The sequence below is a fragment of the Zootoca vivipara genome, chromosome 2, assembly GCF_965207765.1.
Source record: "Zootoca vivipara chromosome 2, rZooViv2.hap1.1, whole genome shotgun sequence".
Lineage (NCBI taxonomy): Eukaryota > Metazoa > Chordata > Lepidosauria > Squamata > Lacertidae > Zootoca > Zootoca vivipara.
In genome coordinates, this window is record NC_142584.1 from 32988732 (window position 1) to 33016444 (window position 27713).

Here is a 27713-nt window from a genome sequence, read left to right on the forward strand (position 1 = left end):
TGACCATGTTCTCAATGTGTGGGTGCAGGAAATTTAAAGTACTGGTAGCTTGCCCAACAGAAGAAGCAGATGGACCATGTTATTTATAATGTGGCAGATTTCACGTGCAAGATCAGTAGCACATTCACCCTCGGTGAACCCTTCTTAATATGTGAACTGAGATATTTCAGAGGCTCCATAGAATCTTCATATACTGTGCAAAGTGAAAAGCATAGTCCTGTTTGGACAATGTGCCCCTTATGGATCTTGCTATCTCTAGCACCTGCCCTGCCTCTGTGACCAGTTTTATGGCAAAAGCAGAGTAGCAAGCCCTTTCATTGTCATAAATTGTGAAACATTCAAGCCTCATATGCAGAAATTCAACAGGTAAAGCTTTTCTTAGCATGCAGCTAAATAGTGGGGAAAGTACCTATCTACCATCAAAGTAACCAAGAATCCAGTTTTATTGTAGCATACAAACTTTCATGCACTAGAGTCCACTTCAGCAGCATAAAGTTTTGGATACTCCACAATTATTGGGGTCTCATTTGGGATTAAAATAAATAAATAAATCCCAAAGGTTTGTCATTAAAAATATGTTCATCTTTAAGACTCCATAATACTCTTCCTTCTTTTTGCTGCAAAGACTAACATAGTTACCTGGTTAGAGGCCAGACAACTGAAGCCATGGCACAAGGCAGAAAAGGAGAAACCAGGAGGAACAATCGATTGCAGAGCAAGCCAGAAGTGGAGAGCAAGTCAGGGCTAGAGGAGAAACCAAGCAGCATAGTCAAATAACAGGTCAGACCCAGAAGACAAAACTGAGAAGCAGGGCAGAAGTAGTCAAGACCACAGAACAAACCAAGTCTAGAGGGGCACACCAATTCTAATGATCACAACACTGGTGTGTAAGCAGTTGTGTAAGCAGGGGAGTAGGAATGCACTGCCAATCTTCCCAGCACATCATCTTTATTTTTGCTTTCTTAAACCGATGCTCAAACATTTTACCAGCTTTGTTTCCCCATCCAAGTGCCTCCTGTTTAGGAAAAAATATTTTTGATATAATTTATGCATTTCTAAAAGCTGTAATTGTTGTCATCCCCCCCACCCAGCCACTCCAAAATTGAATTTACTTAAAATATTTAATTTGGTTGACCTTTTATCTTCCTTTTCCAAATTAGGCACCACGAGTAGAGGAGACTCCCTGCTGCAAACTGCAGTGTGGTTGTTCACCACATGGGGGAGCTGCAGGCATCTCCTGTGGCTCCTGACCAGGCATAGGCAACCTTGGCTCTCCAGCTGTTTTGGAACTACAACTCCCATGATCCCTGACCACTGGCCCTGTTAGCTAGGGATCATGGGAGTTGTCGTTCCAAAACAGCTGGAGAGCCAAGGTTGCCTATGCCTACTCCTGACCATAGCTGCCAAGTTTTCCCTTTTCTCACGAGGAAGCCTATTCAGCATAATGGAATTTCCCTTTAAAAAAGGGAGAACTTGGCAGCTATGCTCCTGACACTATCCCTCTAGTCTAGTTAGTTGCCATTAAAAAATATCAGAAGCTGCTTGTCACACTACAAAATTCTAACACAGAAATATATATTATATGTAGGTATTTATAAAATCAGTTCTGTCCCAACTTTTGGCCCTCAAGGGGCTCCCCAAGGCACCTGACAACATCAGTTTCTGAATAAACATGGCTAATAAAGCTCCATTGTTGGTTGCAACTCTAGGCGTGTTTGCTAAGGACTGAGTCCCATTAATTTCAGTGGGTCTAACTTCCCTTTTCTGGGTGTTATAATCGCCTGCCACCTTTTACAAACTGGCCCTATTCTGCAGGGGTGGCTAAGGCGGTGCCACACTGTGCTCCCCCAACGGTGATGTCACTGCTGCTTTCTGGGATGGAGTGGAGCTGCGAGTTCCAATCCTGTTGGTGCACCTGCACAGCCCAGACCTCACTTCCACTCTGCTCCATCCTGTCCTGGTAATCTGCAGTAATGCCTCTGTTGGGAGGCCTGGTGCCTGGCATTGCCACATCACTGCCTTCACAGGTGTCCTTTGGACACTTATCTCTCAGCCATACCTGGCCATACTGCAAGGATAGGTAACATAATGTTATAGCCTGTGCTTGGCACAAGGTGGGAAAGGAATCTGGAGCCAAACCCGGTGAAGCATTAGGTTGTTCTTTCCGTCCCATGGCTGATTGTGTTCAAAGGTTTCACCTCTTCCATGGCTGTGCAGCTGCCATGCAGGGCAGTCTCGAGCAGGTTGGCCGCCCTGGCGCTGAGGGGCGGAGATCGCTCCGGCGCCCTCGCAGGGTGCAGCATGGTTTCCGCGCAGCGCCCTGCCTACTGGCCCGGCGCCCTGGCGCACTGCGCCACCGGGGGTCTACCTAGAGCCGGCCCTGCTGCCATGCCAACAGAGGCCAGGCTATCAGAGGCACACAGATGGGTGGGAGATTTTACAGATAGTGGGGCCATCCAGCTCAGTGGGACTTGCCCATTTTAACTGTGGAAAGGATCAAGCAGGGAGAGCCCCACCCCCCTGCCCTTAAACAGCTTCCAGGCAGGCAGAAATCCAGCACTGAAACTGTTCTCATCACTGCACCTTCATGCCAGGGAAATACTCCGCCTGTAAGTTAAAGGCACAACAGCCCATCCCGAATAAAGGAGACCAGCCCTATTCATCCAGGTGTTTGTAGGACATGATTACTACCGTTCTCACGTGGCCGAGTCAGAAACGCTGGTGCTTGTTACCGTGGGCAGAGCTTTCTTATTGGGCAAAGTCGGTGCCTGTCAATGGAGGCAACGCTTAAGAAATGAAAAGCGCAGGTGGAAGCAATCCACATTGTTTGACCGTGGAGTTTGGCCCTTGGATTCCTGTTCCCGGCCAAAATTCATTTTATCTGCTTTGGAGGACCCGCCCCGCGCCCCTACATAGCGCTTGCCGTTGCCTAGCCTCTTAACCCGGAGGAGGCGTAGGACTTAGGTGTCCCGGGACAAAAGAGAAGGGATGGGGCTTGTTACTGATTAATTCCCACGGGACTGAGTTTTGAGCAAGCACGTGCTAGACCGGTTCCTTGAGGTTCCCGAGCCGCAGCTCGGAAGGGCAAGCTCTTAAAAAAAAAATGTCCTCGCTTAGCAAACTTTATTTGATTATTGCGCGTTTGGAGCTTTTATGAATGAACTTGAAGTTGGTGTCGTTCCGCAGAGTCGCCGCCGGGTGGCAGCAGAGAGCAGAGCGCCCGAGCGCCCGTGTGGAAGCCAGCCCTTCGCCGCTCATTGATAAGCCAGGCAGCAAAGCCGCGCCGCCTGCGTTGCGCCCGGGCTCCCGGAGCAGCAGCGCCCTCCGTACGCGCCGGATCGTCCCCTCTCCATGAGGTTGCGGCGATGGAGCGAGGCGTGTTGTCGGACTCCGGGGAGACCTTGCGCAGCAGCGGGTCTTCCCGCGAAGTTGTGCTCTCGGGGGTTTTCTCGCTTGCCCCGGTGGCGCCCAAGTCGAGCTGCGCCCTGAGCCTCACCAGCAGCGCGGAGCTGCTGGTCCGCCGGCTGGACACGGCGGAGCCCAGCGGCTCCATCACATCGCTCAGCCTCTCGGACTGCATCGGCTGCTACGCTTTCCAGAGGAAAGGCTCTCCGGAGCCTGCGGCCGCCTACTTCACCGTCTTCTGCTACCCCTTCAAGAAGGGCTGGTGGGTGTCCGGAGAGTCCCGGCACAGGGTGGCCAAGACTTTCCGCGTCTTGGAGTCCGAGGAAGCCGAAGAGAACCGAAGCATCGCCGAGATGTGGGCTCGGAAGATCATGGAGCTGTCCACGCCGTCCACAGTCAGCCTACAAGGTGAGCGTGTGCCCCGCCCGGAAAGTAGCGGGCGTCTCTATCGCTGGGGGGGGGGGGGTGACCGTGAGCTGGCAAGCGCGGGCTCCGGTTTCACCTGCGCTCCCCCGTGTATGTTGACTCGGAAGCAAGCCCCACTGTGTGTGTAGGAACCTTAGTGGTTCGATCTCACCCAGGCAAGGCTGTGGGCAGGATTCCTGCATTGTAGGGGGTTGGACTAGATGACCTTTGAGGTCCCTTCCGGCTGTATGACCTCGTGGAGGAACTCCTCCCCTGCCTGGTCCTCAGTTTTCAGTCTGGTGAAATGGGCATAGCAGGGGCTTGCCTTTTCCCTATGTTGTAAACCACGTTCCTATTTATTAGTTGTCTATAAAATGATTAAAAATAAAAACCTAAAACTCTCCTTTACCATGTGAGCCACAAATGCCTGAAACAGGCATAGTTCCCCCTGAGAGGGCCATTTCATTTTTGTGAAGCTCCTACTCAGAAAGTAATTACTTGTGGGAAAGTATTTATTTGTAGGAATTAACCAGTGCAGTCACTATTCCAGTTGTCTTGTGCAACAATCGCTCCTATGTGCTTTTAGTAGTGAGTGGGTGCACATGCACTTTGGGAAACAGTCACCAATTTGTGCCAGCATATTGTACATGCAGCAAACCGAACACAGGTCTGCAAGTCAGTTTGCGAGAGTAGACTTGCACATTGTAGATGCATTCCTGTGCATAACTTAAAATGCCTTTCATACAGGATATTCATGAAGTGTGGGCTGTGTAGCATGGCTTTTTACTTGCTTACCCAGAAGCAAAAAGCTCACAGAATTAAATGGGACTTGAGCTGCAAACCTTAACACAATTACTGGGGAGCAAACCCCATTGAACTCAGTGGGGCTTATTTCTGTAAACCTGCCTAGGATTGCATGTCTACTCGGGTACATTGCTAGGTGCATGGGCGCAGGCCTGTCACTCAAATCTATATTAAGTTTGCATATGTTAATTTATGTGTATACTGTAGATGCTTCTGAGACATAATGATGGTGGTGCCCGGCTCAGTCTCACCAGCAGTGCACTTTGCAGTTGGACGTAGCGTAGGATTACACCAGGGAAGAAGAACCTGTGGTCCTCCGGATGTTGCTGAACTACAACTCCCATCATCCTGACCATTGACCATGCTGGCTGATGGGGGTTGGAGTCTGGCAGCATCTGTGGGCAGCAGGTTAGCAATTCCTATGTTAGAGTTAGATGGGTTAGAAATAAATGCAAATGAATGTTGGCCTCATTATAATTCTCTCACACACAAATGCTCAGAGGACACACACAGCTTCCCCCTCCAGCTTGTCTGAGCAGATCAGCTGAGGAGGGAGTTATTGCCGCTCCTCACTCATTGAATGATCAATCTGATGGGTATGAGAGGGTGATTTGCATCCCCATTTGCATCCCCACTCGGCTCAGTTGAGCAGAGGGGATTACCTTCCAGGGGTGTGTCTACTAAATAATAATTTTTAAAGTAAAAAATTGGCCGCCGCCACCAAAATTAATAGGATCTTGTGGGCCAGAAATATTTGCTTGTTGGGTCTGTGTGATCAAACCCCTGAAATGGGGGTTAGTCACCCCTGCTTTAGAAGCTTAACTCTCAAACCTGCAAACCACAGAGGCTTTACCTCTGCCTAGTCCTGCTGAACTGAACTGACCTCCAGGGGTGGTACAAAAGGGGTGGGAGTGAGGAGCACTCTCTGACCAGTAGCTTGCCCCCTTCACCATTGCTGGGTCAACTGCAAATTGAAATAGCACTGATTAAAATTACAATTATCTGAAGGTTCATTCCATTAAAAACAACAACACACAAGTACAGGTAACTCACAACTTACACCAGTTTAACTTGTGCTCATTCAGCTTTATGCAAAAACTATAAATAACTAAAAAGGGGGTGGGATTTTGGGGAAATGTCTTTGGCATTCACACGTGAACCCAGTGGGTTTTGACTATATGCGATTTTGGCTTTATGCACGATCTGCAGAACGTAACTCCCACATAAGTGGAAAGTTGTCTATGCACTATCATTGCTCTTTTAGAAAACAAAGCTCAGTTCCTCCACCCTCCCCCACAACAGTTTGTCTTATACAGCCACTGTGGAACTAGTCTGGTATTGCTCTGAAACGAATTGTGTGTGGACTGCAGTTGCAGAAGGTGATAACAAAAGAGAGGTTTTTCTTGTGCTTTTTAAAGAACCTAAGTGAATTGCTGGATCAGCCTTAAGCCTATCTGACTGGTCTCTGGTTTCCAAGAGCAGCCAGGTACATTTTTGAAGTTTCAGCATCTCCCATGGCATTTCTTATTTCTTCTTGCACAATATTTGCACCTGTGTTCCAAATCTAGTTGCACAGATCATTATGGAAAACCAACTGGTTATGTCACCCTGATATTTTTTATCAGCAAAGTTGTCAGCTCAGATAATTTACTTAATTCTCTATATAGCAAAAATTGTGATAAAAGATCTTCAGCTTTCTTGTTTCTAGGCCTCATGAGGGAAAGACAGTTGCATGTAGAACCCAAATCAAAGCCCCATATTTTAAAAGCAAAGTCACATAGGGATATTTACCTTCCTGCTAGAAGATACTGAACCTTACAGAAACATGTTGAAATAGTTGGTGTGAAACACTTCACAGCGTGGGAAAGGAGATGGAAATCATCTAGTTCATCTTGCTAAATATTTGGTGAAAACCACAAGGCCAAGTCTTTGTGAAAATGAATGAACTGTGGATGAAAGTTGGAGGACTAAGAGGGTGGGGGAGTCTTTATCAGAGACAGGAAAGGGACATATGTGCTATGAGTAGGAGCACTTGGTTCAAATTCTGCCCCATACAGTGGACATCTTAGCAGAAGTGTCCTTGGTAAAGGTAAAGGTAAAGGGACCCCTGACCATTAGGTCCAGTCGTGACCGACTCTGGGGTTGCGCGCTCATCTTGCATTATTGGCTGAGGGAGCCGGCGTACAGCTTCCAGGTCATGTGGCCAGCATGACAAAGCCGCTTCTGGTGAACCAGAGCAGCACACGGAAATGCCGTTTACCTTCCCGCTGTAGCGGTTCCTATTTATCTACTTGCATTTTGACGTGCTTTCGAACTGCTAGGTTGGCAGGAGCTGGGACCAAGCAACGGGAGCTCACCCTGTCACAGGGATTCGAACCGCCGACCTTCTGATCAGCAAGCCCTAGGCTCAGTGGTTTAACCCACAGCGCCACCTGGGTCCACTGAGCAAATAGCTAGATGGTCTGCAGCACAGGACTGTGTGCTGCAATCAATGTCTCGAAGTGGTGTGTTTCTCAACAGTCAACACCAGACTCCCAAATCCTCTTAGTTTCTGCCTGTGCAATAGGTTGTGCCGACTCGCCGCTGCAAACCAGTTTGACAAGGCAAGCCTGAGTATCCCGTGTGCATGTTGACAAGGTGACGGGTGCCTCTCCCAAAGTTGTTGTGCTACGCTCTCAAGTGACTGCACAATTCATTTCCACACACACCCTAAGTGATGATTTTTAAAAATCCACATGAGCACCAAGAGCTGGCTGTGGCTAGATACAGGAGTGTTCAGTTGTGTTCAAAACAACTTCATATTTGTTTGTTTAAGAGCTTTGTATTGGGTCTCTGCAAGGCTCAGAGGTTTTGCAGGTTTTATATTGTTTTGGAAACCTCCTTGACCAAGGGAAACAGTGGGATAAGACTATGGTGTCCCATGGGAAGCCAGGCTTTCTTAAGAACTATTGTTACCGTTTCATTCCTAGGTTACTCAAACACTGGTTTGCTCTTTGCTATTTTTCTGCATCATTGTCCAGTCTGTTGAATAATAAAAGTGGGACTTTTTTTTGGTGATCTGAGTCATTTCAGAAGCCGGTTGAAACATACTTTCCCAGAAGTCAGTTGAATTTATTTCCCAAGACCATTATTGCTCTTAAGGTTGTAACAATGGCTTTTTTTTGGTCAGCTGTCTTGGCAAATCCATTTCTTGTAGTATATTCATTACATCTCGCAGTACATTCAGTACAATAAAGGAGCTAGTATTCAGTATAATGTTAGCTCCTTTATTTCCCCCTTTGAAAACTCCTGCTTAGAAAAAAGAACCGGAATGCTGCACATCACAAAGCTGGCCAAAGTTAGCCAGGAGGCAGCTAAAAGCACAGAGCTACCCTGGGCTATTTCCCTGACAACTACAACAACTTGTCCCTCCATAAACATGTTATTGCTGCTACTCAGTTACGAGAGTGTTCCAGGGATTGCCAACTTCACCACAACTTGACGTGACCTCACCATGTGTCAGTACTTGAATGATGGTGTGGGGCAGGAAAGAGAGAAGCATTCTTAGAGAAATCCACAAGACCAGTCCCAGAACCCCTTCCTAATCATGCCTCCCAGTAGCTGTCAAAACCAGTTTCTAGGGGTGGAGGGCAGCACAAAAGGTAAATAAATGCCTGTGCCTTCCCTGCCTCTTCCCCCAATAAAGTGAACAGGCAAGGTGTGGGCTAGGCCCATGTAAAACTGTACTCTGATGCCCACATACAAGCCCCCACCCCACCCCCTGCCTTGACCAAAGCTGCTCTATCCATAGCCCCCGCCCCATGAGCCAGGCTTGAGAGCTGATACCAGACAGACTCGAGTTTGTCTTGCAGGCCCCCTAAGTGGCCCAGTGTTCTTATAGTTGTACATGGAAACATTTTGCCCTGCTCTATACAACACTGGATCATTAGGGGGTTTGTGTGGCAGCAGTCAGGATGGAAGATGGGTGTATCTCGGAATGCTGGTTCAGTGAACTTCTTTGCTGAGCAAGGCTTTGAACCAAGGTCTCACCAGTCCTTGTCCAATACCCAAACCACTCTAAGCCACATTAGTTCTTAAATGACCCCTTCCAGTGTGCTGCCTTCTAAAATCTTTATCTTAGTTGGATTATCTCTGTCTTGGATTTGAGTTGGTTTTCTGTATCTGATGTTGTTTTAAACTGCTTTTAATTACATACACACACACAGAGAGAGAGATTTTGTATATGCAGTTGTTTTAACTATTTTAACATGCACCACTATTTTTATATGTTACACTCTAAGTTGCTTCTGCCTACGTCATGGGAAGCGATTCACAAATGAAAATATTAACCTCAATAATAGTAATAATAATAATAATAATGATAATCCCATAGCCAGAACCCACATGATCAGAGTCAAGGCCTATGAGGTTGGGTCATTTGACCATCTTCCTAGCTGCATGGAATCTGCTCCTGTAAAAAGCAGCTGCCATTTGGCTTGGGTAACATTTAGCAGGTCCCTTGTTTGCTGTTTCAGAAGAATATAAATGGACTCTTTGTCTGGAGACAGGAGGGTGCTCTGATAAGATAATCATTCTGTGTAACGTGACTCACAAGCAAGAACATATAATCTTCTGATCACTCACCGTTCTGAAAAAAAATCATGAGGATTGTGTGGACCAGCTCAATCTTTTTCTTAGGCATGCACCTGCAAAGGTTGGAAAAGTTACATGACTTATTTAAGAAAACACCTGTTTCACAATCAGTAAGGGAGCACTAAAGGTAAAGGTAAAGGGGCCCCTGACCATCAGGTCCAGTCGTGTCCGACTCTGGGGTTGCGGTGCTCATCTCGCTCTATAGGCCGAGGGAGCCGGCGTTTGTCCGCAGACAGCTTCCGGGTCATGTGGCCAGCATGACAAAGCTGCTTCTGGCGAACCAGAGCAGCGCACGGAAACGCCGTTTACCTTCCCGCCAGAGCGGTCCCTATTTATCTACTTGCACTTTGATGTGCTTTCGAACTGCTAGGTTGGCAGGAGCTGGGACCGAGCAACGAGAGCTCACCCCGTTGCAGGGATTCGAACCGCCGACCTTCTGATCAGCAAGCCCTAGACTCTGTGGTTTAACCCACAGTGCCACCTGGGTCCCAAGGGAGCACTACTTTAGTAAATTGAAAGGGTTTAATCCTGATTGACTAACACATTGCAGATCTTAGTGGAGACCAGACCCCCATACTGCAAGCCCAATATACTACCCTGTGTGTATGTGTGGACATAAAGCCATACATACTTTTTTAAAGGTCTAATTGTAGGAAATGTTGACTGTCCCCTCTCTTGAAGCCAAATTAATTCAGTGCCTTGTGAATTCTCAGGATCGAGTCTTTCAATCTAGTGAAATCCTGTGTTGAATGTTAGTCAGCGATGAATATGTTAGCCAGAGCTCCTTTTCATCAGCACAGCTAGTCATCCATGGATCTACCATGTGACATCAGTGCATGTTACAGAGCTGGGCCGGAGGAATTTGGAAACCATGTGACCGCTTTGAGCAGCACGTCTGGCTGGGTCTTCCGTGTGGTGACTAAACACTCCTCCCCCCCCATCATTAGCGCTAAATGCACAGGAGGTGGGAGCAGCAACACAGTTGGCCTTGGAGAGTGAAAAGCATTCCTTCTATACAATTTCTGTTCTCCCTCTGCGTCCTAGGCAGGAGGGAAAGTAGAGCAATTATACCACACAGCTCCTCTCTCTGTGCGAGATCTCCCGGTGGGAGAAGCTAAGAGAGAGTGACACGGGGAGCGATGGCAGCTGACTCTGTGGCCAGAATGTTGCTTTGTAATCCAGTTCGTGAACTGACAGATGAGGAGAAGTGGCGGGGAGAGATAGCCAGAAGTCGCTTCTTCTTGGTTTGGTCATTTTGCCTAGAGAGAAATGGAGACTTCGCCTATAAGGAGCTTCCGCCCCAACCCCCCGCTGTTTAGCAGCTTGTCTATCTAAGGCCTCCAGAAACCTTCCTGTCCCAGGCAGATTTAATCTTATCTGTAGGAGCATATGTTTCTCCCCTGCCCCACCTGCTCCTCCAAAAGTGGTTTGCACTTTCTCCTCTGACCCAACTTCTCTGCGTTTTGGTCTGAAACCCTTCTGGGTGCTTCTCAAAAACAGGTGAGTGGCTGTGCCAGAATTAACCAGGCCAACAATCCCCATAGGTTTGCATTTGTGTAAATGGAATAGTTGTGGAGAGAGTAATCTAGCAGCTGGCAGAGTGTCCCCACTCTGCTTTAGACATAGCCAGGATTTTTAAAAGATTGATGGACACCCTAGAACTCTGGAGCCCTGTGCACAATGGAATTCCCTTCTTTTGAAGCCTTCTGCTCTCTCTGAAATTTGTAGGTCAGGCACAAAATATCAAGAGCGTCCCTGTGTTTTGTAAATTGCTACACCATCTCTTGCTCTTGGGATGGCATCACAGAGCGCACTTAAATAAAGCAACCACTGGTACCATTTAGCATGGTGGTCACACCCATGTCAACAATGGTGATGGCTGAACAAGTGTCTGGTTTTACATCTCCAACATCCATTGGCATTCTTTGCTCTAGGTATTTTACAGAACTCCCAACTGAGGTCAGACATGCCTTTTGCTACTGAACTTTCAGCACCTACTCAAAGCACTTATTTTAATTCCAGCGGCATTTTAATTGATTTTTGATTTTATTAGTTTCGACTGATTTTTTTATTTATTTTTGTCTTGGGTCTTTGTAAACTCCTTAGAGCAGGCATCCCCAAACTGCGGCCCTCCAGATGTTTTGGCCTACAACTCCCATGATCCCTAGCTAACAGGACCAGTGGTCGGGGAAGATGGGAATTGTAGTCCAAAACATCTGGAGGGCCGAAGTTTGGGGATGCCTGCCTTAGAGACTATTGTAGGCCAGTGGTATATAAATTGTTTTTTTAAAAATATATAAAAATAACATATTTATTTATTTATCCTACATTTATATCTCAACTTTCCTGTCATGGCACCTAGGACAGGATGCAGGTTGTTCCCAGATCTGCTAGCCCTCAGGATGGTGGTGGCCTCATGTGCCCTCAGACCCCAGACCCTGGGACATGTACAAGAAAGTGTGATCAGAGCCGATGTCACGGCGAACGCAGATGGACTGTGTAAACATTCTATGCCTGACAGCTTGTCGTTATCTAAACACACTGACTGCATGTCCTGCTCTGTGGTGTAGCCAAGCAAGGCAAAGTCCAGCTGGGGTAGGCATGGTTTAGGCAGGATACAAGGCAAGGCTCAGGCAGCGCTCTGGGGGACACAGAGCTCTGATGTTGCTACAAGATGCTGCTTTATCCAGATTGCCCTGGGTCTGTTGCAGTGGAGATCTCTGAGTCAGAGGATGGCAGTGCCACTTCCTTTTTGGGGTGGGGGTTGAGATAAGCCCTGCAGGTTCATCCAATAACAGGGTGGCTCTGGGGCCCCTTCCTGCTTCCCAGTCAGATTCTTCACCTGCATCACCCAACGAAGAGGAATCTGGCTCCTGATCCCTGAAAATGCCTTACAGAACGTAGCTCCTGAAAAGTGCATCCTACACATTGCATCTTACCCTCTCGCACCCTTCATAATTACTGCATCCCCCCTCCCTCCTTATTGAAAAGATATACCAACCTTCTTGTGAAAACTTTGGAACAGAAGTGTTCCATCATGTGTCTTCCTGGTCCTGGTCCCAGCTCTCTAATCTTCCAAGATGTTCTTAAAATTGCTTCGAAGCGAAGAACAGATGATGAAAGGAAATCAGGCAGTTCTACAGAAGTTGGTGTTACTGGCAAGCTGGGCAGTGGCGACGGGGGAAGACAGGCCATCCTAACCTCAGAGCACAAAGATGGTACAAGGTTATTTAGCACAAGAACACAGCTTTGGATACTTGTAGATATGTGGCAGCCATGGCAGCGAGCCTATAGTAGCTTGACAGAATGCAGTGCCATCATTCAAAGAAATTTGCATGGGGCCAAAGCCACTGGAACTCTTCATGGTGTCCTTACAGGTCACTTCTAGACCTGGCCAAAGGTAGAATGGATGACAAACAGTTCGTGGTTATTTCCTGCAAGCCTTAAAGTACATATGTCTCGGCTTATAGGCTTGCTTTTATGAGTTGTGCTACTTGTAAGCCAACATGATTGTGCCAAATGCATTTTAATTCAAACTGGGTAGCTTGCAAAGTCACATGTTTGTTTACACTTTAATTCTATATTCTCTTCTTTCAGAGCTATTTCCAATGTGGCTTTGGCTTACTGCATATATCTTTGAACTGCTAATTTAAGATTCAGTGAGGTGGGCCAGTTATTAATTTATGCTTGGTTGCAGTGATTAAAAATAAAATAAAAAGGCTAACATTACTGCCTCTGAAGAGGCGCTGTCATCACCCACTTGGCCTTGTGCTGGGGTGTGTGTTGTGTAAAATTGATTCCCGAGGCTAAAAGGCAAGTGTTCACTTCTTTAAAGGAGCCCTCCTCGCAGTTACAGCCAAATATTGCAATTCGTAAAAATCTTCCTTTACTGAATTTCAAATACTTTTCTCTTTATTGTCTTCCTGATGAAGCCCTCCCAGGTTATTTAGCAATGTCCCCCAGAACTTGATGCTTTCATTCAAATAGTAGACCAGGTTTAGCTGTTCCCTTAGGTTAAAAAATAAACAAAAAAACCCCAAGTCATCAGAGGGTGATACCTTAATTAGGACCAACTAAAATGTCACAAAGTAGCAAGCAAGTATTCAAATTCTTAAATTTGACTGTTAACCAGCACAGCTTCTAGCAGCTGTAAAAGAGTACTGTAGGTATTATGCCGACTCGATGATGATGATGATGATGATTATTATTTAAGTTTCTATCTCACCCTTCATCCGAGGAGCACAGGGTGGTTCACAATATAAAAACACAAATATGCATAACATAGAAAAACAAACAAAAACAATACCCTCCCCAACTGTGAGATGAGGAATACTTTTGCCTGGAAAAACAGACATGAGGAACAGATGAAGGAGTTGGGAGACTGAGAGGGGATATAATAGCCATCTTCAAATATCTAAAGGGCTGTCACATGAAGGATGGAGCGAGTTTGTTATCTCCTGCACTGGAAGCTAGAGCCCGAACCAATGGATTGAAGTTACAAGAAAGGAGATTTCGAGTAATCATTGGGAAGAACTTTCTGACAGCAACATCTGTTTGACAGTGGAACAGATTCCTATGAGAGGTGGTGGACTCTCTCCTTCCTTGAAGGTTTTTAAGCAGAGGTTGAATGGCCATCTGTCATGGATGGTCTAGTTGAGATTCCTGCATTGCAGGGGGTTAGACTGTATGACCCTTGGGGTCCCTTCCAACTCTACATTTCTATGATCTCCAATTAATTCTACAATTCTATGACAACCACCTGTTAAAGAACCTTGCCCAAGAAGGGGAGACTGGCAGCTGGCCAGTAATTAGTTTTTCTGAATCCAGGGCGTGCTTCTAAAGGAGGCAGTCTTATCACTGCCTCCTTCAAGCAGGCAGGGACCATCCCCTCTCGTAAAGAGGTATCAATCACCTCCCTAGCCTAGCCAGCCATCTCCTCCTTGCTAGTTTTTATCAGCCAAGAGGGGCAAAGGTCCAGAACGCAAGCGGACGTTAGACTTTTCCTCTGTGATCATCAGGCAAACTACAGTATAGAAACTGGTTGGATAGGAGTACTTTGGTTGAAGTCCAATTTCATGTCCATTGGACTATGTCCAAAAATTCCTGTTTCACTGATTAGGGCATTAGGCCATTCATCAACTGCAACAGCCCCAATAAGCTGCAAAACTAGTACTGTATTTGAGACCCAAATAATATCTGCTTGTAAGGCATGTGCATAGCTGCCAAGTTATCCCTTTTTTTAAGGGATTTTCCCTTATGCTGAATAGGCTTCCTCGCGAGGAAAGGGAAAACTTGGCAGCTATGGGCATGTGGGGAACTGCTTTGCGGTGTGTGTGTATTGTGGTGCACAACAGTGCTTGCATTTCTAATAAGCTACATGTGCTGGCTCACATGAGCTAAAGGGGAAGCTGTGCATGTGTGCTTATTGCACTCCAGGTATTTTGAGCAGGAAATGGTCTCTAAAAAACAAGGAAGTTAATGCCACTTTGCACATTAGTGCATAGCCAGTGGTGAGTTGGAAGATGGCTCTACCCTTCCCATTCTGTCATTGCCGCAGCTTACCTGGATGGGCTGGGCAGGGTAGCATTGCAGCGAGGCTGAGGCTGTGCAGGTGCACCAGTGGGAAGAAGGCATGTTGACTGTCAGCTTATGATTCCCAGTGCCTTTCACACAGATAGGCAGAAGATCAGTAAGATGGCAAACAGAGTGTACTCAAGGTCCGTGCCAAAGCACTTTGTGAATGATCAAAATCCTTCACTTCCAGTGTGGGAATTTTTTTAGCACCAATCTTGTTTGGGGGTGTTTTGTATGAATGAACATCATTATAAGATTGCTTCTGTGTTACAAATAGGGAATATGTAGAAAAGATGGAAAGAGAACAGTTCAGAATTATAAAGTAGCAATGGTCTGAAGGAGTCACATAATGTCTCCACCCCCCCCCTCTCGTATGCATATTATAATTCAGTGTGAAGCCCTTTGCATAGACAAGTTGTATATATATCATAAGTTTACACCTTTGGTGTGTTCAGAGAGATAAGAACAGTGTCATAGGATCACTGCAAGCATACAGTTTCTTTCAAAAATAGAACCAAAATTTATTCCATAATTCCATAATCAAAGACAGCATACTAGGCCCATGGGAAATATCCTTTTAAAGCCTGGCACCCAAGGCCATCAGGCTAGTGCTATTTCAATAGCATAAGCAATATCTGTTGAATGAGCTTTCTAATGGTAATGCCACTACAAATACGCACCATTCTTGCTCCACACAGAAGTGTCTTCAGGTATAGGTACCAGGTATAGGTATCAGAATAACTTCTGGACCGAGTGACCATGGATTCAGCAGCTCCCATCAACACAGCATTGCTTTATCCAGTTGCCATGATTGAGTGAGTCGCTGCTATTATTAAGCAGCCACAGTTGCTCGATTCATACTGTATATTGTCTCTTAGCATGCTTTCACATGGATAATTAAGACAGCTTGCATGTAGAAGGAGACGTTTTCAGTGAACTGGGGCGAGGCTTCGAGAGATACTAAGAGCATGCCCATACAGGACCTTTCCATGCTCCTAGCAGTGCATGGCTGCCTGGCTCTACCACTAGGTAGAGTATGGAGGCTGCCTCAGGTGGCAAATTCTAGGGGGTGGGGATCAAGCTGAGGTAGTGGAGGATAGAGCTCTGTATGCGCACCACACTGCTTATCCCATGTCCGCTAAACTAGCCTGTTGGCCTCTGATGCAGTGGAAGACCACTCAGTTTGCCAGGCTTTTATACATGGAAGAGAGTTAGGGTGACATCCTATTCTTTGCCATAGGCAGCAAAATGTCTTGCTAGCCCTATAGAGTGGGGCTGTGGAACATAATGGTGAAGAAAGTGAAACCCTGCAGGGAGAATACTTGGGTTGTTCCCTCTGATACTATTGTCCCTGAGATACTTGCCACGTAGACAGTATAGTCCAAGATCTGTACAGCCCCTAAGGCACTCCACTATGGTGGCTATGCTGCTATAAAAGCCACCATGACTTGCAATAATCACCACTTCCTCTTCTGGGGTAATGGGAAGGGTGAAATGTGAAAAGATGACACAGCAAGAATGTCGGCCTCTCACGAGTTGGCAAGTCTCTTGCATCACTCCATGCTGATTCACAGCTGGCTGGCCATAGCACAAACATCTGGCAATAAAAATGTGGCATGGCTCATTTTCTAGATGGGGCTCTGTGGTTTTAAAAATAAGCAAGCTTCACCTTCTGAATGTATCTAGACGATTGGGCACCTGGGTGCCTGGATCCAAGTCTTTGGAGGATTCATACAAATATAAAGGTTTATCCCAAGGTTACAAAATGAATTCATGGCTCAGTGTGAAGCTGCTAGTTTTAGAAAATCCTATTTATTATAGATCATTAGTACATTGCTCTGTTTTATTTAGGGGTGTTATAAATAGAAGTGTCAAGGCACTCTGGTTTTGGGGCTAGGTGTGCTGTTTGGGTGCCTGGGTAAGGGGAATTGCTCAGGGATTTGGGACCAGGAGCTTGAAAATTCTGACCTGGTCCAGATGTTCATATTCTGATCCTTTAAAACTTTCATTTGGGGAATTAGGAATGTGCTGCTCCTGTCTCTCCTGCAAATGTCAACTCTCCTCTCCCTTCCCCGTTTTCTCTAACTTTAGTTTATCATGCTATCCAAATTGGATGAATCATGGTCAGTACTAATCAGGATTGCCTTCAACCTATGGTCTGGAAAGAATGTGCTAAGCATAGTTTTAATAATAGTCAGAGGAAACCAGGAAAAGGAAGACCAAATCAACAGGCAAGCGTGGAAGGAGGGTCCACCACACGATCCCAGTCCGTGTTTTGGAATAATGGAACATGACATTTGAAACAAGCCTGTCTCTTAAGTTGTTAGTTGCTTGGCAGTTTGCCAGCTCATATCCAGTCTAAATCCGAAGGGCCCACATCTTTGTATACTTTTTCTCTGTGGTACATCCCTTGCTCAATAATTGGCAGAAAACACTGAAGGGCATCAGCAGGCATTCTGTGGCACTGTCTCCACCATATTCACATGGCCCTTTTCTCCTGGAGTTGACATGAGAGTGGAAGATGAATTGGTATGCCTCTTAATTATTCATTTTTCTTCTATTGACTGTTGGAGGTTAGGTGGGGAAGGAAACATAGTCTTTGATGGATAATGTGTCAACAGAAGTCAATAAATATATTGCGTGGGAGAGGAAATGGGGAGAGGAACAGCCACAAAACTTCACATGGAATGGATCACAACAGGCCTATACTCATAGGGCTCATCACACTTTTGCTTGACCTGTATTTTGATCATGTCTTGTGTACCAATTAATTCCTGCAGGTCTGAGAGCTTTTCTCGTTGTCCACGGCTGTGCTTTGTGAAAATCCAATCTCGCCTGCTAAATTGAAAGTCCGTTAAGCAAAATCTCTCTTTAGATTTTCCGTGCATCTAATAAGACCCGATTCAGCAGCAGGTAAGGTGAGATTTCCACAAGGCACAGCTGTGGAACAGTCAGAAGAACTTGGGAGCCAAGGGAATTAATCGGTGCACAATATGATCAAAATACAGGTCAGGCGAAAGTGTGGATGAGCACACAGTGAAATTTATTGATAAAGGAGTGGATCTAGGCTTAGTCATCTTGCAGTAGATCTATTTGAAACAATGGGATTTAAGATGGTCAAGACTAAGAATGGGTTACTCCAGGGATAGCTAACCCATGGCGTTCCAGATGTAGTCAGACTCCAGCTCTCATCAGCCAGTTTGGGTATTGGTCAGGAAAGATGGGAACTAGAGTCCATGAGTGAAGATGAGCGGGGAATCATTCTCCAACAGAATGTAATGGGCAGGCACTGTGTTTTGAACTGAATAAACTCGTCAGTTAACTAAACAAAGCGAATGGAGAACATTTTATCCTCTTGCATGAGAGGATGACTATAAAAGGGTTGTGCAGCAAGCTTACAGTGAACACAAGAAAGCAGCTGTAACACAGCACGAAGCTGAACTGTGTGGATTTCGTGTTCACCCACAGTACCAGTATCAAGAGTTCAAAAAATGACTGCTCACTGAGCGTGAGACTCTTAATCTTAGGGTCACAGGTTTCAGTCCCATGTTGGGCAGAAAGACTTCTGCATTGCAGGGGGTTGGACTAGATGATGCTCATTGTCCCTTCCAACTCTAAATTCTATGATTCTATAAAAAGCTCTTAAAAGATACACATTTCATTGAAGAGAGATGTTCTAGTAAGCAATTGGCTCTGTTCTTAAAGCGAATACCTCCTATGATATCTCACTGAATTCTTTAATAGATACTGTTTTATCAGATATGTATTTGTGAAATTAGGGCAATATGTGCTGTACACAGTATTCATGGGCACGGACACAAGTACAATCCCATGCCCCAGTCTGTAGCACAAAAATGTAGTTTTTTCTCAATGTGGAATCATTGTGCTTGTTTGTCCTCAGAATGCGGCTTTTGATCTAGATGGATTCTAGATCCTGCTGTCCGCAAGGATGGGGGTGTTGATGCACGTTTGAAAACCCTTCCCTTGATGAGCTTAGATGTACCTTTTCCTCCCTGCACACACCCCAGGTGAATGAAGGAGGAAGTGGTGATTGTGAATGGGTCCTCACCCACGTATCCTCCCACCATGCCATTGTGCAAGTGCGGATAGACACACACACCCCATTGCCAGGACCGCCTGCATCGGTTTCCACCTATTTCCAAATGAACACACTGTGAGGTTACGAATCTACAATGAGCTTTTATTTTCAGAATGAAACCAGTTTCTCAAGAAGCGCTTGTCAGAGGCAAAAAAGATATGCAGTAGTTCTAGATTGTGGTGTGGACTTAGTAGGAAAAACAAGTACAGTACTCAGTCTCTAGTGATTCCAGAATAAAAGGTGTATGCAACCATTCTGATTACAACAACCAGGCTTCTATAGTCAGAACAATATTGCGTTTGTTCTTGGGGGGGGGTGGCACATGAAATTGAAACACTGAGTAAAGAAGAAGCTTTAATTCTGTCTTGTCTCTTCTGGCTAGTGTGAATATGAATCTTACATTTCTTTATTTCTCTCCGTTTCTTAGTTTCCCAATCTTAAATTCAGTTCACCATGTTTTTGTTTTTAAATATCCTCATGGAAGATTCAGCAGCATTTCAGTGCAAAGTTATTCTATTATACAGATTTTTGCAAGCCATTCCAACCCCCCCAATGTAAAGCGTTTTTGTATGTTATTTTCACGGAGGTATTCATTTTTATGCATGCTTGCCCCCAAATACCTGTTTTTCTACACCCTCTTTGTCTTGAGAATTGCATCACAAAGTTTGGTTCAGTGCAAACTACAAAGGATAGCTGTGTTTTGGTTTGGCATATTGCTTTGAAAAGTGCAAATTAGGTAATTCCTCCTTCAAATGCACACAAAACCAAATTTATCCCGAGTCTTGGAACTATCTAACACTATATCCAGCCTTTGCCTGCTCTTCCTTCCCAGTAGCACATAATCCTGTTGTCATTACAGGCTGTTGTCATTACAGAGCTTTCTGAACTGCAGAACATGGTTTGCTTTCATGATGATGTCTGTGTGCTGCCCCATCCTCCTCTCAGACATGACCAAGCAAATATTTCTGGCAGCATCAGCATTTTCTCCTGCTCTGTGGTAGAGTCAGCAAAATCTTAACTTGATTCAGGGAGCTGGTAAGACCTAAAACTGTATTACCAACTTTCTGGAAAGCACTTTTCTGAAATATGCAAAGGAAGTAAGAGGAGAGAGGATCTGACAGTCTAGACATGTGAGGGGTCAGTCATCAGAGCTGTCATTCACCGGGTCATACCCTCTAACTCTAACAAGATTTATCCAAGGCAAAAGCGGGCCATGTGGGTTGGGGCAGATCTTGAAGGTCATCTAGGCAATGCAAGATCTGCCATAGGGAATGTAACTTCAGCATCCCTCGGAGATGACTGTCCAGCCTCTGTTTAAATGCCTTGAGGGAAGGAGGACCCATCACCTCCAGAGGCAGTCTGCCCCATTGTCAACTAGCTTTTCCTGTTAGGAACGTTCTGCTAAAGTTATCCTGAAATCTACTTCTATGCAGTTCCCTGCCCTCCAAAAAAGAATTTAATTCTATTCCTTCCCTCTGGGGCAACAGAGAACAAATTAGCTCCATCTTCTGTATGACCTTCCTTCAGATGGACCTATTGTTCTAACTTTCATGCAGAAATAGACAATCTCAGAAGCTTAATTTCCTGATAGGCATAGCCAACAGATATTATCTAGGTGGGACCACTTTCATTCATTCGTTCCATCCTTCTTTGAACTCTGTTATATCACTTGATGTTGCAGACTCTGCCAGTTTCCCATGGGGTCGTGGTAGTGCTCTCTTCTTTCCTCACTACAATTGCCTCTTTATTTACCCTCCTCTTTGCCTTGAATGTGTGCCTTTGACTCCTGGCAGATGTATAACAAGGGATTGTGTGTGCTTGGTGTTAAAACTAAAATTCTGTTCCCAGACATTCTAAATCCTGAAGCCTATAAATCACACCAATTTGCATCTTCTGTGACATATTTTTTTGTTTTAAAAAAATATTATTCCAGTTATGAAACCCCACCCCAACTACTTGAAATCATACTCTCCTTCCAACACTTCAGCAGGCATTGCCTTGCTTACATTCAGGTATATCTTTGTGTCCACAAGGGCTGGAACTACCCTCCTCAAAATGACAGATTCTCAGGAAGTGCAATGCAACAGACGCCCCATTCTGTGCTTTTCCGGCGGCTGTGTGCATGTTGCAATTCTGTGGGAACCCAAAAAAAGCCCAGAATGTGCCACTCGGTGCAAAATTCGGCTTCCTGAGAATTACAGCTTTCATTGCGAAAAAGGAAGTTTCTTTTTTAAGAACTGGTTGAGAGCAGACGCAGGTGGAATTGGCTTCGGTTTGTCAGGTAGTGAGTGTGAGTGCTTAATGAGTTTCTGGTTTTTGTTGCTGCTTTTTATCTGCTTTACACTCCTCGGCTTGGTGGCTCCTGGTGCCTGAGTTAATAGAAGTGTATGTTGGACCTGTGTTGATGCTTGTACAGCACTGGTAGTATTTGGGGCAGGGCAGGGCACAGGGAGAGAGTGATGGTGGGTCTCTGGTGAGCTTGTTAAAGGGAAGGGAAATTAGGCAGCTTTCTGCTATCTTCCCTTTCGGTTCATCCTCCAGTCTGAGAGATCCTGGTTGGCATGCCAGCAACCTGCCAGGTCCCTTGGTAGTGTTTCTGAATGTCAGGACCCGTGGCCAGGAAAACAAATGTCTGCCAACCAGGATTTGATTGGGGAGAAACACCCTGACCTGGCTGGTACTGTATGACTGAGACAAGACCTGTTCGGATTAACCCAGCTGTGGTTTATTGGTGAAGCAACAGCAACACTGGCTCAGCGAGAAGAAGGGAGTTCATGATGGTGGAAGGGAGTTCATGATGGTTGGGAGTTTGTTAAAAGGGAGATATTAAAAGCACAACTTCAGGCAATACCAATGAGACGGAAACACGGAAGGTGTCTAAAGAAGCCAGGGTGGCTATCTAAAGAACTTTTAACTGAGTTAAGATTTAAAAGGGATATGTACAAAAAATGGAAAAAGGGGGAAACCACCAGAGAGGAATTCAAACAAATAGTCAGCACATGTAGAGACAAAATCAGAAAAGCTAAAGCACAGAATGAACTCAGGCTTGCTAGAGAGGTTAAAAGCAACAAAAAGGGCTTTCATGGGTATGTCCGTAGCAAAAGGAAGAACAAGGAAACAGTGGGGTCACAACAGTGAGGAGAAGATGGTGAAATGCAAACAGGGGACAGAGAAAGGGCAGAACTCCTCAATACCTTCTTTGCCTCAGTCTGCTCCAAAAAAGAAAACAATGCCTGACCCGAAGAATATGGAGCAGATGATTCAGCAGGGGAAACACAGCCCTGAACAAGTAAGGAGGTAGTACAAGAATACTTGGCTAGTTTAGATGTATTCAAGTCTCTAGGGCCAGAGGAACTACATCCAAGAGTATTAAAAGAACTGGCAGAGGTGATTTCTGAGCCACTGGCAGTACTTTTGAGAATTCCTGGAGAACAGGCGAAGTCGCAGCAGACTGGAGGAGGGCAAATGTTGTCCCTATTTTCAAAAATATGGTGCTGGAGGAGACTCTTGAGAGTCCCATGGACTGCAAGAAGATCAAACCTATCCATTCTTAAGGAAATCGGCCCTGAGTGCTCCCTGGAAGGACAGATCGTGAAGCTGAGGCTCCAATACTTTGGCCACCTCATGAGAAGAGAAGAATCCTTGGAAAAGACCCTGATGTTGGGAAAGATTGAGGGCACTAGGAGAAGGGGACGACAGAGGACAAGATGGTTGGACAGTGTTCTCGAAGCTACGAACATGAGTTTGACCAAACTGCGGGAGGCAGTGGAAGACAGGAGTGCCTGGGGTGCTATGGTCCGTGGGGTCACGGAGAGTCAGACACGACTAAACGACTAAACAACAACAATAAATTTTCAAAAAGGGGAAAAAAAGAGGACCCAAACAATTACCGCCCAGTCAGTAAAGATTCTAGAGCAGATCATTAAGCAAACGATCTGTGAGCACCTAGAAAGGAACGCTGTGATCACTAAAAGTCAGCATGGGTTTCTGAAAAATAAGTCATGTCAGACTAATCTGATCTCATTTTTTTGACAGAATTACAAGCCTGGTAGATGAAGGGAATGCTGTGGATGTAGCCTATCTTGATTTCAGCAAGGCCTTTGACAAGGTGCCCTATTATATTCTTGTAAAGAAGCTGGTAAAATGTGGGCTAGACAATGCTACCAAGCATATCTACACAGTGTCACCCAGCAGAATCGTCCCCCCCCTCCCCAAGAAGCAGGAGGCCTTCAACAATCTGGACTGCAAAAGGGGTTGGTGGTAGAACCTGCGGTAGCCCAGTGTAACTATTTGCCAAACACATCACCAACGAATTCACCCTGATTTGAGACTGAATTGGTATTGGTTTCCCTAGTGGATGAGGAGCCTGTGAGTCTGTTGGTCCTTTTGGTTATCAATGGTGTTCAGCACCATCAGTTATGGCAGGCATAGGCAAACTCGGCTCTCCAGATGTTTTGGGACTACAACTCCCATCATTCCTAGCTAACCAGGACCAGTGGTCAGGGATGATGGGAATTGTAGTCTCAAAACATCTGGAGGGCCAAGTTTGCCTATGCGTGAATTTTGGGACTCCTTGGTGGACTTGGTGCATTGGACCATCTGTCTCCCAGTGGGTTAAATGCATAGAGATATAAAATAACACAACAATGGGGTTGATCTACAGAACCCCGCAGCATGTTACCCAAAGTGTGCATTTCTCCTCCAACTTCCACCTTCTGGCATCATACTGTTGGAAAGGAGGAAAGCCGGTCCGCCCCTGCACCTCAACCAGATGTTCCAGACAGTGTGATATGACTTAAGAGTGTGGGGGGGTGGAATCGAGAGGTAAGCATTCCCCCTCTCTGTCTGTAGACAAAGATTGATTCTGCCAGCTAAATCCATCTCCTTTCCATAATCAGGGCCAGAAGCCAGATTGAAAAGGATCAAGGAAAGAGCTGATACTGTACCTCCCACCCTCTCTTCCCCACTTTTAAGAAAACAGTAGACTCTGCTTTATTTCTCTCTCGGCCTCTAAAATAGCTTTTTTTAAAATGCTTTGGATTTATGGAATGGATGCAGTCATCACACCAAACCCAGGAACAAGGGAAATAATTGCAGTGTGAACACAGTTCCTATGGCATTCCAACAAATACAGGTGTTTCCTGGCTCTCCATGCCCATGTCTGTGACCCCAGGAATGCCTGCATGCTTCTAAATTCGTCACTGCAAGATTATTGTTCATCTAGGCAAAATGCAAAACCTGAAGGCCCTTAACGGACGGCGCAGCCACCTTCTTGCCGCGCTTCAGGCAGTGTTCTCATTTTGCCGCAGAAGCACTCCCTGAGCAGCTTCTGCCAGTCTGAGTTACTTTTCATTTTGTTATCACCCTAAACACTCCCCAATTTGTCAGCTACCTATTACCTGCACTGCATGGCCATCAACAGCCGCCTCCTTGACCTTGGTAATCTGTGGACCCCCAGGAGATAAATATGTCCCGGCATTGTGACCTCTGATCCATGTGGTGGTTGAGGAGGGGGCGGGCTGAACTCTCCCTCCCCAGTTCTGCACGGGAAGAAAAGGATTGAGGAAAATGGAGTGCATGGTTTTCTTCTTGAGGGGTTAGCAAGATTTCACGCTCTTGAAAATGCAGCTTGAAAAACGTGATGATAGGCAGTGGAAGCTTAATCCTGGGGGCTAGTCACACCATTTCATGGAGAGGTTTGTGGCTGGCTGTTATACAAAGCTTATACTTATTTAGCTGAGGAAGAACTGGGTCAAAAGCAGTGTTCTGGCTTTGCTTCCCACCTGCCTGCTGAAGTACCATAAATGCATTCAGCACCAAGGGCAGGGGGTCCTGAAATCAAAGATGCAATGTGCTGGCTACTTTAATGGGAGCTAATGGCACCAGCAGAATCTCTGCACTAGCTTTTAAAAATCATTGTTTCCAGTCCTCCCTGTTAAACAACTACTGGAGAAAAACAGGTTTGGGGGACAAGGGAGAGGAGAGGGAAGGACCATGACTTTGCACTGCTTTGGATCCAACCCATCCTGTTTCCTTTGCACTGAAGGGAACAGGGTGGAATAAAGAAACCACAATGTAATTGCGTAAATTACAAAAGTTATGTAATTTTGCCTAAGTAGACAGCGAGGCGAATAAGTTCATTTTTGGTGGAAGATGAACTGCAGTGGCATTGAGACAGTGCTGTGTGGAATGGGAAATGATGTCTTCTTCCATCTTGGTGAGGCCTATTGCCCCAACCGTGAAGGTAGAACAAGAGCCATCAGGTAGCTACTGATATCTGTATCCTCCATGTATTTGTCTAGTTGTCTTTTAAAGCCATCCAAGCTGTTGGCTATCACTACGGCTTTTACTACATCCTTTTAACTAAGAAGCAAAACCTCCCAAATTGAATAAAGACCCAGTCAGGAAAATGAGTAAACTTGATATTTTTTGCCAGTTCCGTCTGTAGTTTGGCTTCCCCTTGGGACATGATAGTAGCTTCATTTGTAACAATCTGTATCAGGAAGATAAATGGGATGGACTCTTAAGCTTTTGGTGTGGGGTAGGCAGGCAGGAAGAAGGAAAGGATGCGAAACCACAAGCATCAGTCTTCCACTTCTGAATCATTCATGTAGCTCAGTTTCTCAGCATCACATACTGTTAAAATAACAGAAGCGGAGCCTGGGATGGCCCCGTTTTGCAGGGCAGCAGTCAGAAAGATCTAGCTAGCAGCCAACATGTTGGAAACTAATTGGCACGCATGGTTAATTGGGTCTGGTGATACTTTCTGAAAGTAGCGTAGTTTCTGTGCCTGCCGCAGATGGGGGAAGGTGGTGATACTGCCTTTCTTTTGGGAACTGATATAATTAACTGCGCTATAGATGATGAACAGGTAGTGAGGTTGGCTCCTGGTTCTTGTTGAAGCACATCACACCTGCCTGCCATTAAACCAGCCTGTGCATTCAGCCTTGGTTGGTAGTTTTATTAGCTGTGCCAAAGATGTTACCTGAAATGAAGCATGAGAGCTCGAAGCACTGATGGCCCATTTTAAAGCACAGCTCTTATTTCCTTACATTGGCGTTGTCCCTACGAAACCTTTGACATGGTTTCCGAGAGTCCCTCTGCTCTCCTTCCCCACATGTTCAGTACCTAAGCTGTGTACACATCATCAGCTTTAAACAGAGCTAGGTCATTCATTTTCTCAATTCAAAGCTGGCTTGGGTAAAAGGACATCAGAACATAGCATTTCCTAAGAAACAACAGGTTAGATACAGGATAAATATGGATTGTGACCAATGTTGTGTGTGCACTGCTTCCCAAACCAGCAGCGAGAACTCCCTGGATGCAGAGTAAACAGCAGCCTATCCTGTTTGGGGTCTCATCTACCCGAGAGACATTTTGCTTGAGCCGATGCTGTTCACCAAGGGTGGCATGTCACAATTGAAATGCGCTACTTCAAAGGCATTTGAATTTGGAGTTGCTTCCACCAGCTCCATCCGCCTCTTTTGATTTATGTTTTAGAGAACTTCGTAACTAATACCATCTCTCATCACAGCCCATTCCAACACCCAGCAAAAATATTTTAATTTTCCTACTTCCTTTCCTGCTTTCCGATCATGCATCATGTGAGACCCGCGATACACAACAGGAAGGGGGAGAGAGAATAGGGTGTGTTTGTGCAGGAATTTTTTTTTGCATCATTTGTGCTGAGTTATCTGCTGGCTCTGATTGCTGAGCCAGTACAGTATACAGAACAGTGAGACTGGAAAGTTGATAACTGGGCGGACTACATTGTGAGAAATCCTCTTTATGCCAGAGCATACAGAAGGGAAGGCAGGGTGCTCTTGGTTCATTGGAGGCATAAGGTGAATGGTGAACTTGAAGAGCATGGCAAGTGGCTCACTGCAAGGAGTAATGAAGGTTGAAGGTATTTCCTCACACTGAGGGAGAAACACATTACCTTTTTCTCCCCCCCCCCCCTTTTAATTGCCCTATCATTCTGCATAATAATTCTTCAGGTCAACTCAGAACAATGTAAACAATTAAACAGCAAAAAAACAACACCCCATCAAAATAACTAAAAGCAGCCAAAAAAGTGCTGGAGAGATTTATGGCTCAGGTCCAGTATTGTTTTAAAAAAAACACACAATTTAAGTATTTTCCAATATGTACAATTGTCTTACAGCCTTTATTCCTTTTTTAAAAAAATAAAGCAAAATCCTAACAAGTCGTTTCCCACCTGGGAATAGGTAGTTAGAAATTCTATTTATAAGCTGGGGAGCCAAGAGATTGATTTACCACCCAGTGGGACTCTCGCCTAGCCCTAGCCATCTGTTTTGGTGGGTGAGTGGGAGGCGATTTGCACCAGTTGCAAGGGGTTACAGACCTGATACTTAAGATGAAAATTTTGAAAGGTAATTGTAAAGGGATCCCTGACAATTAAGTCCAGTCGTGAACGACTCTGGGGTTGCGGCGCTCATCTTGCTTTAAAGGCCGAGGGAGCTGGCGTTTGTCTGCTTCCGCAGACAGTTTTTCCGGGTCATGTGGCCAGCATGACTAAGCCGCTTCTGGCGAAATCAGAGCAGCGCACGGAAATGCCGTTTACCTTCCCGCCGGAGCGGTACCTATTTACCTACTTGCACTGTGTGCGTTTGAACTGCTAGGTTGGCAGGAGCTGGGACCGAACAACAGGAGCTCACCCCATCACGGGGATTTGAACCTTTTGATCAGCAAGCCCAAGCGGCACTGTGGTTTAACCCACGGCGCCACCCACGTCCCTTTGTTAGACCAGTGCAAATAATAATTAAAAGATAAT

The 27713-nt window shown here is 45.6% G+C and overlaps 1 protein-coding gene across 2 annotated transcripts in view; it reads left to right on the plus strand.

Moving 5' to 3' along the window:
* Positions 1–3115: 3115 nt before the first annotated feature.
* SPHK1 (sphingosine kinase 1) overlaps positions 3116–27713 on the plus strand; it is a 35696-nt gene continuing 11098 nt past the window's right edge. Inside the window, exon 1 of one of the 2 annotated variants that reach the window (XM_035104544.3) lies at positions 3116–3813. In XM_035104544.3, coding sequence (XP_034960435.3) covers positions 3366–3813 — 448 coding nt within the window. In that variant the 5' untranslated portion in view covers positions 3116–3365. Of the gene's footprint in view, positions 3814–21122; positions 21201–27713 lie in introns of those variants that run through there. The other variant, XM_088661594.1, reaches the window with a different exon arrangement.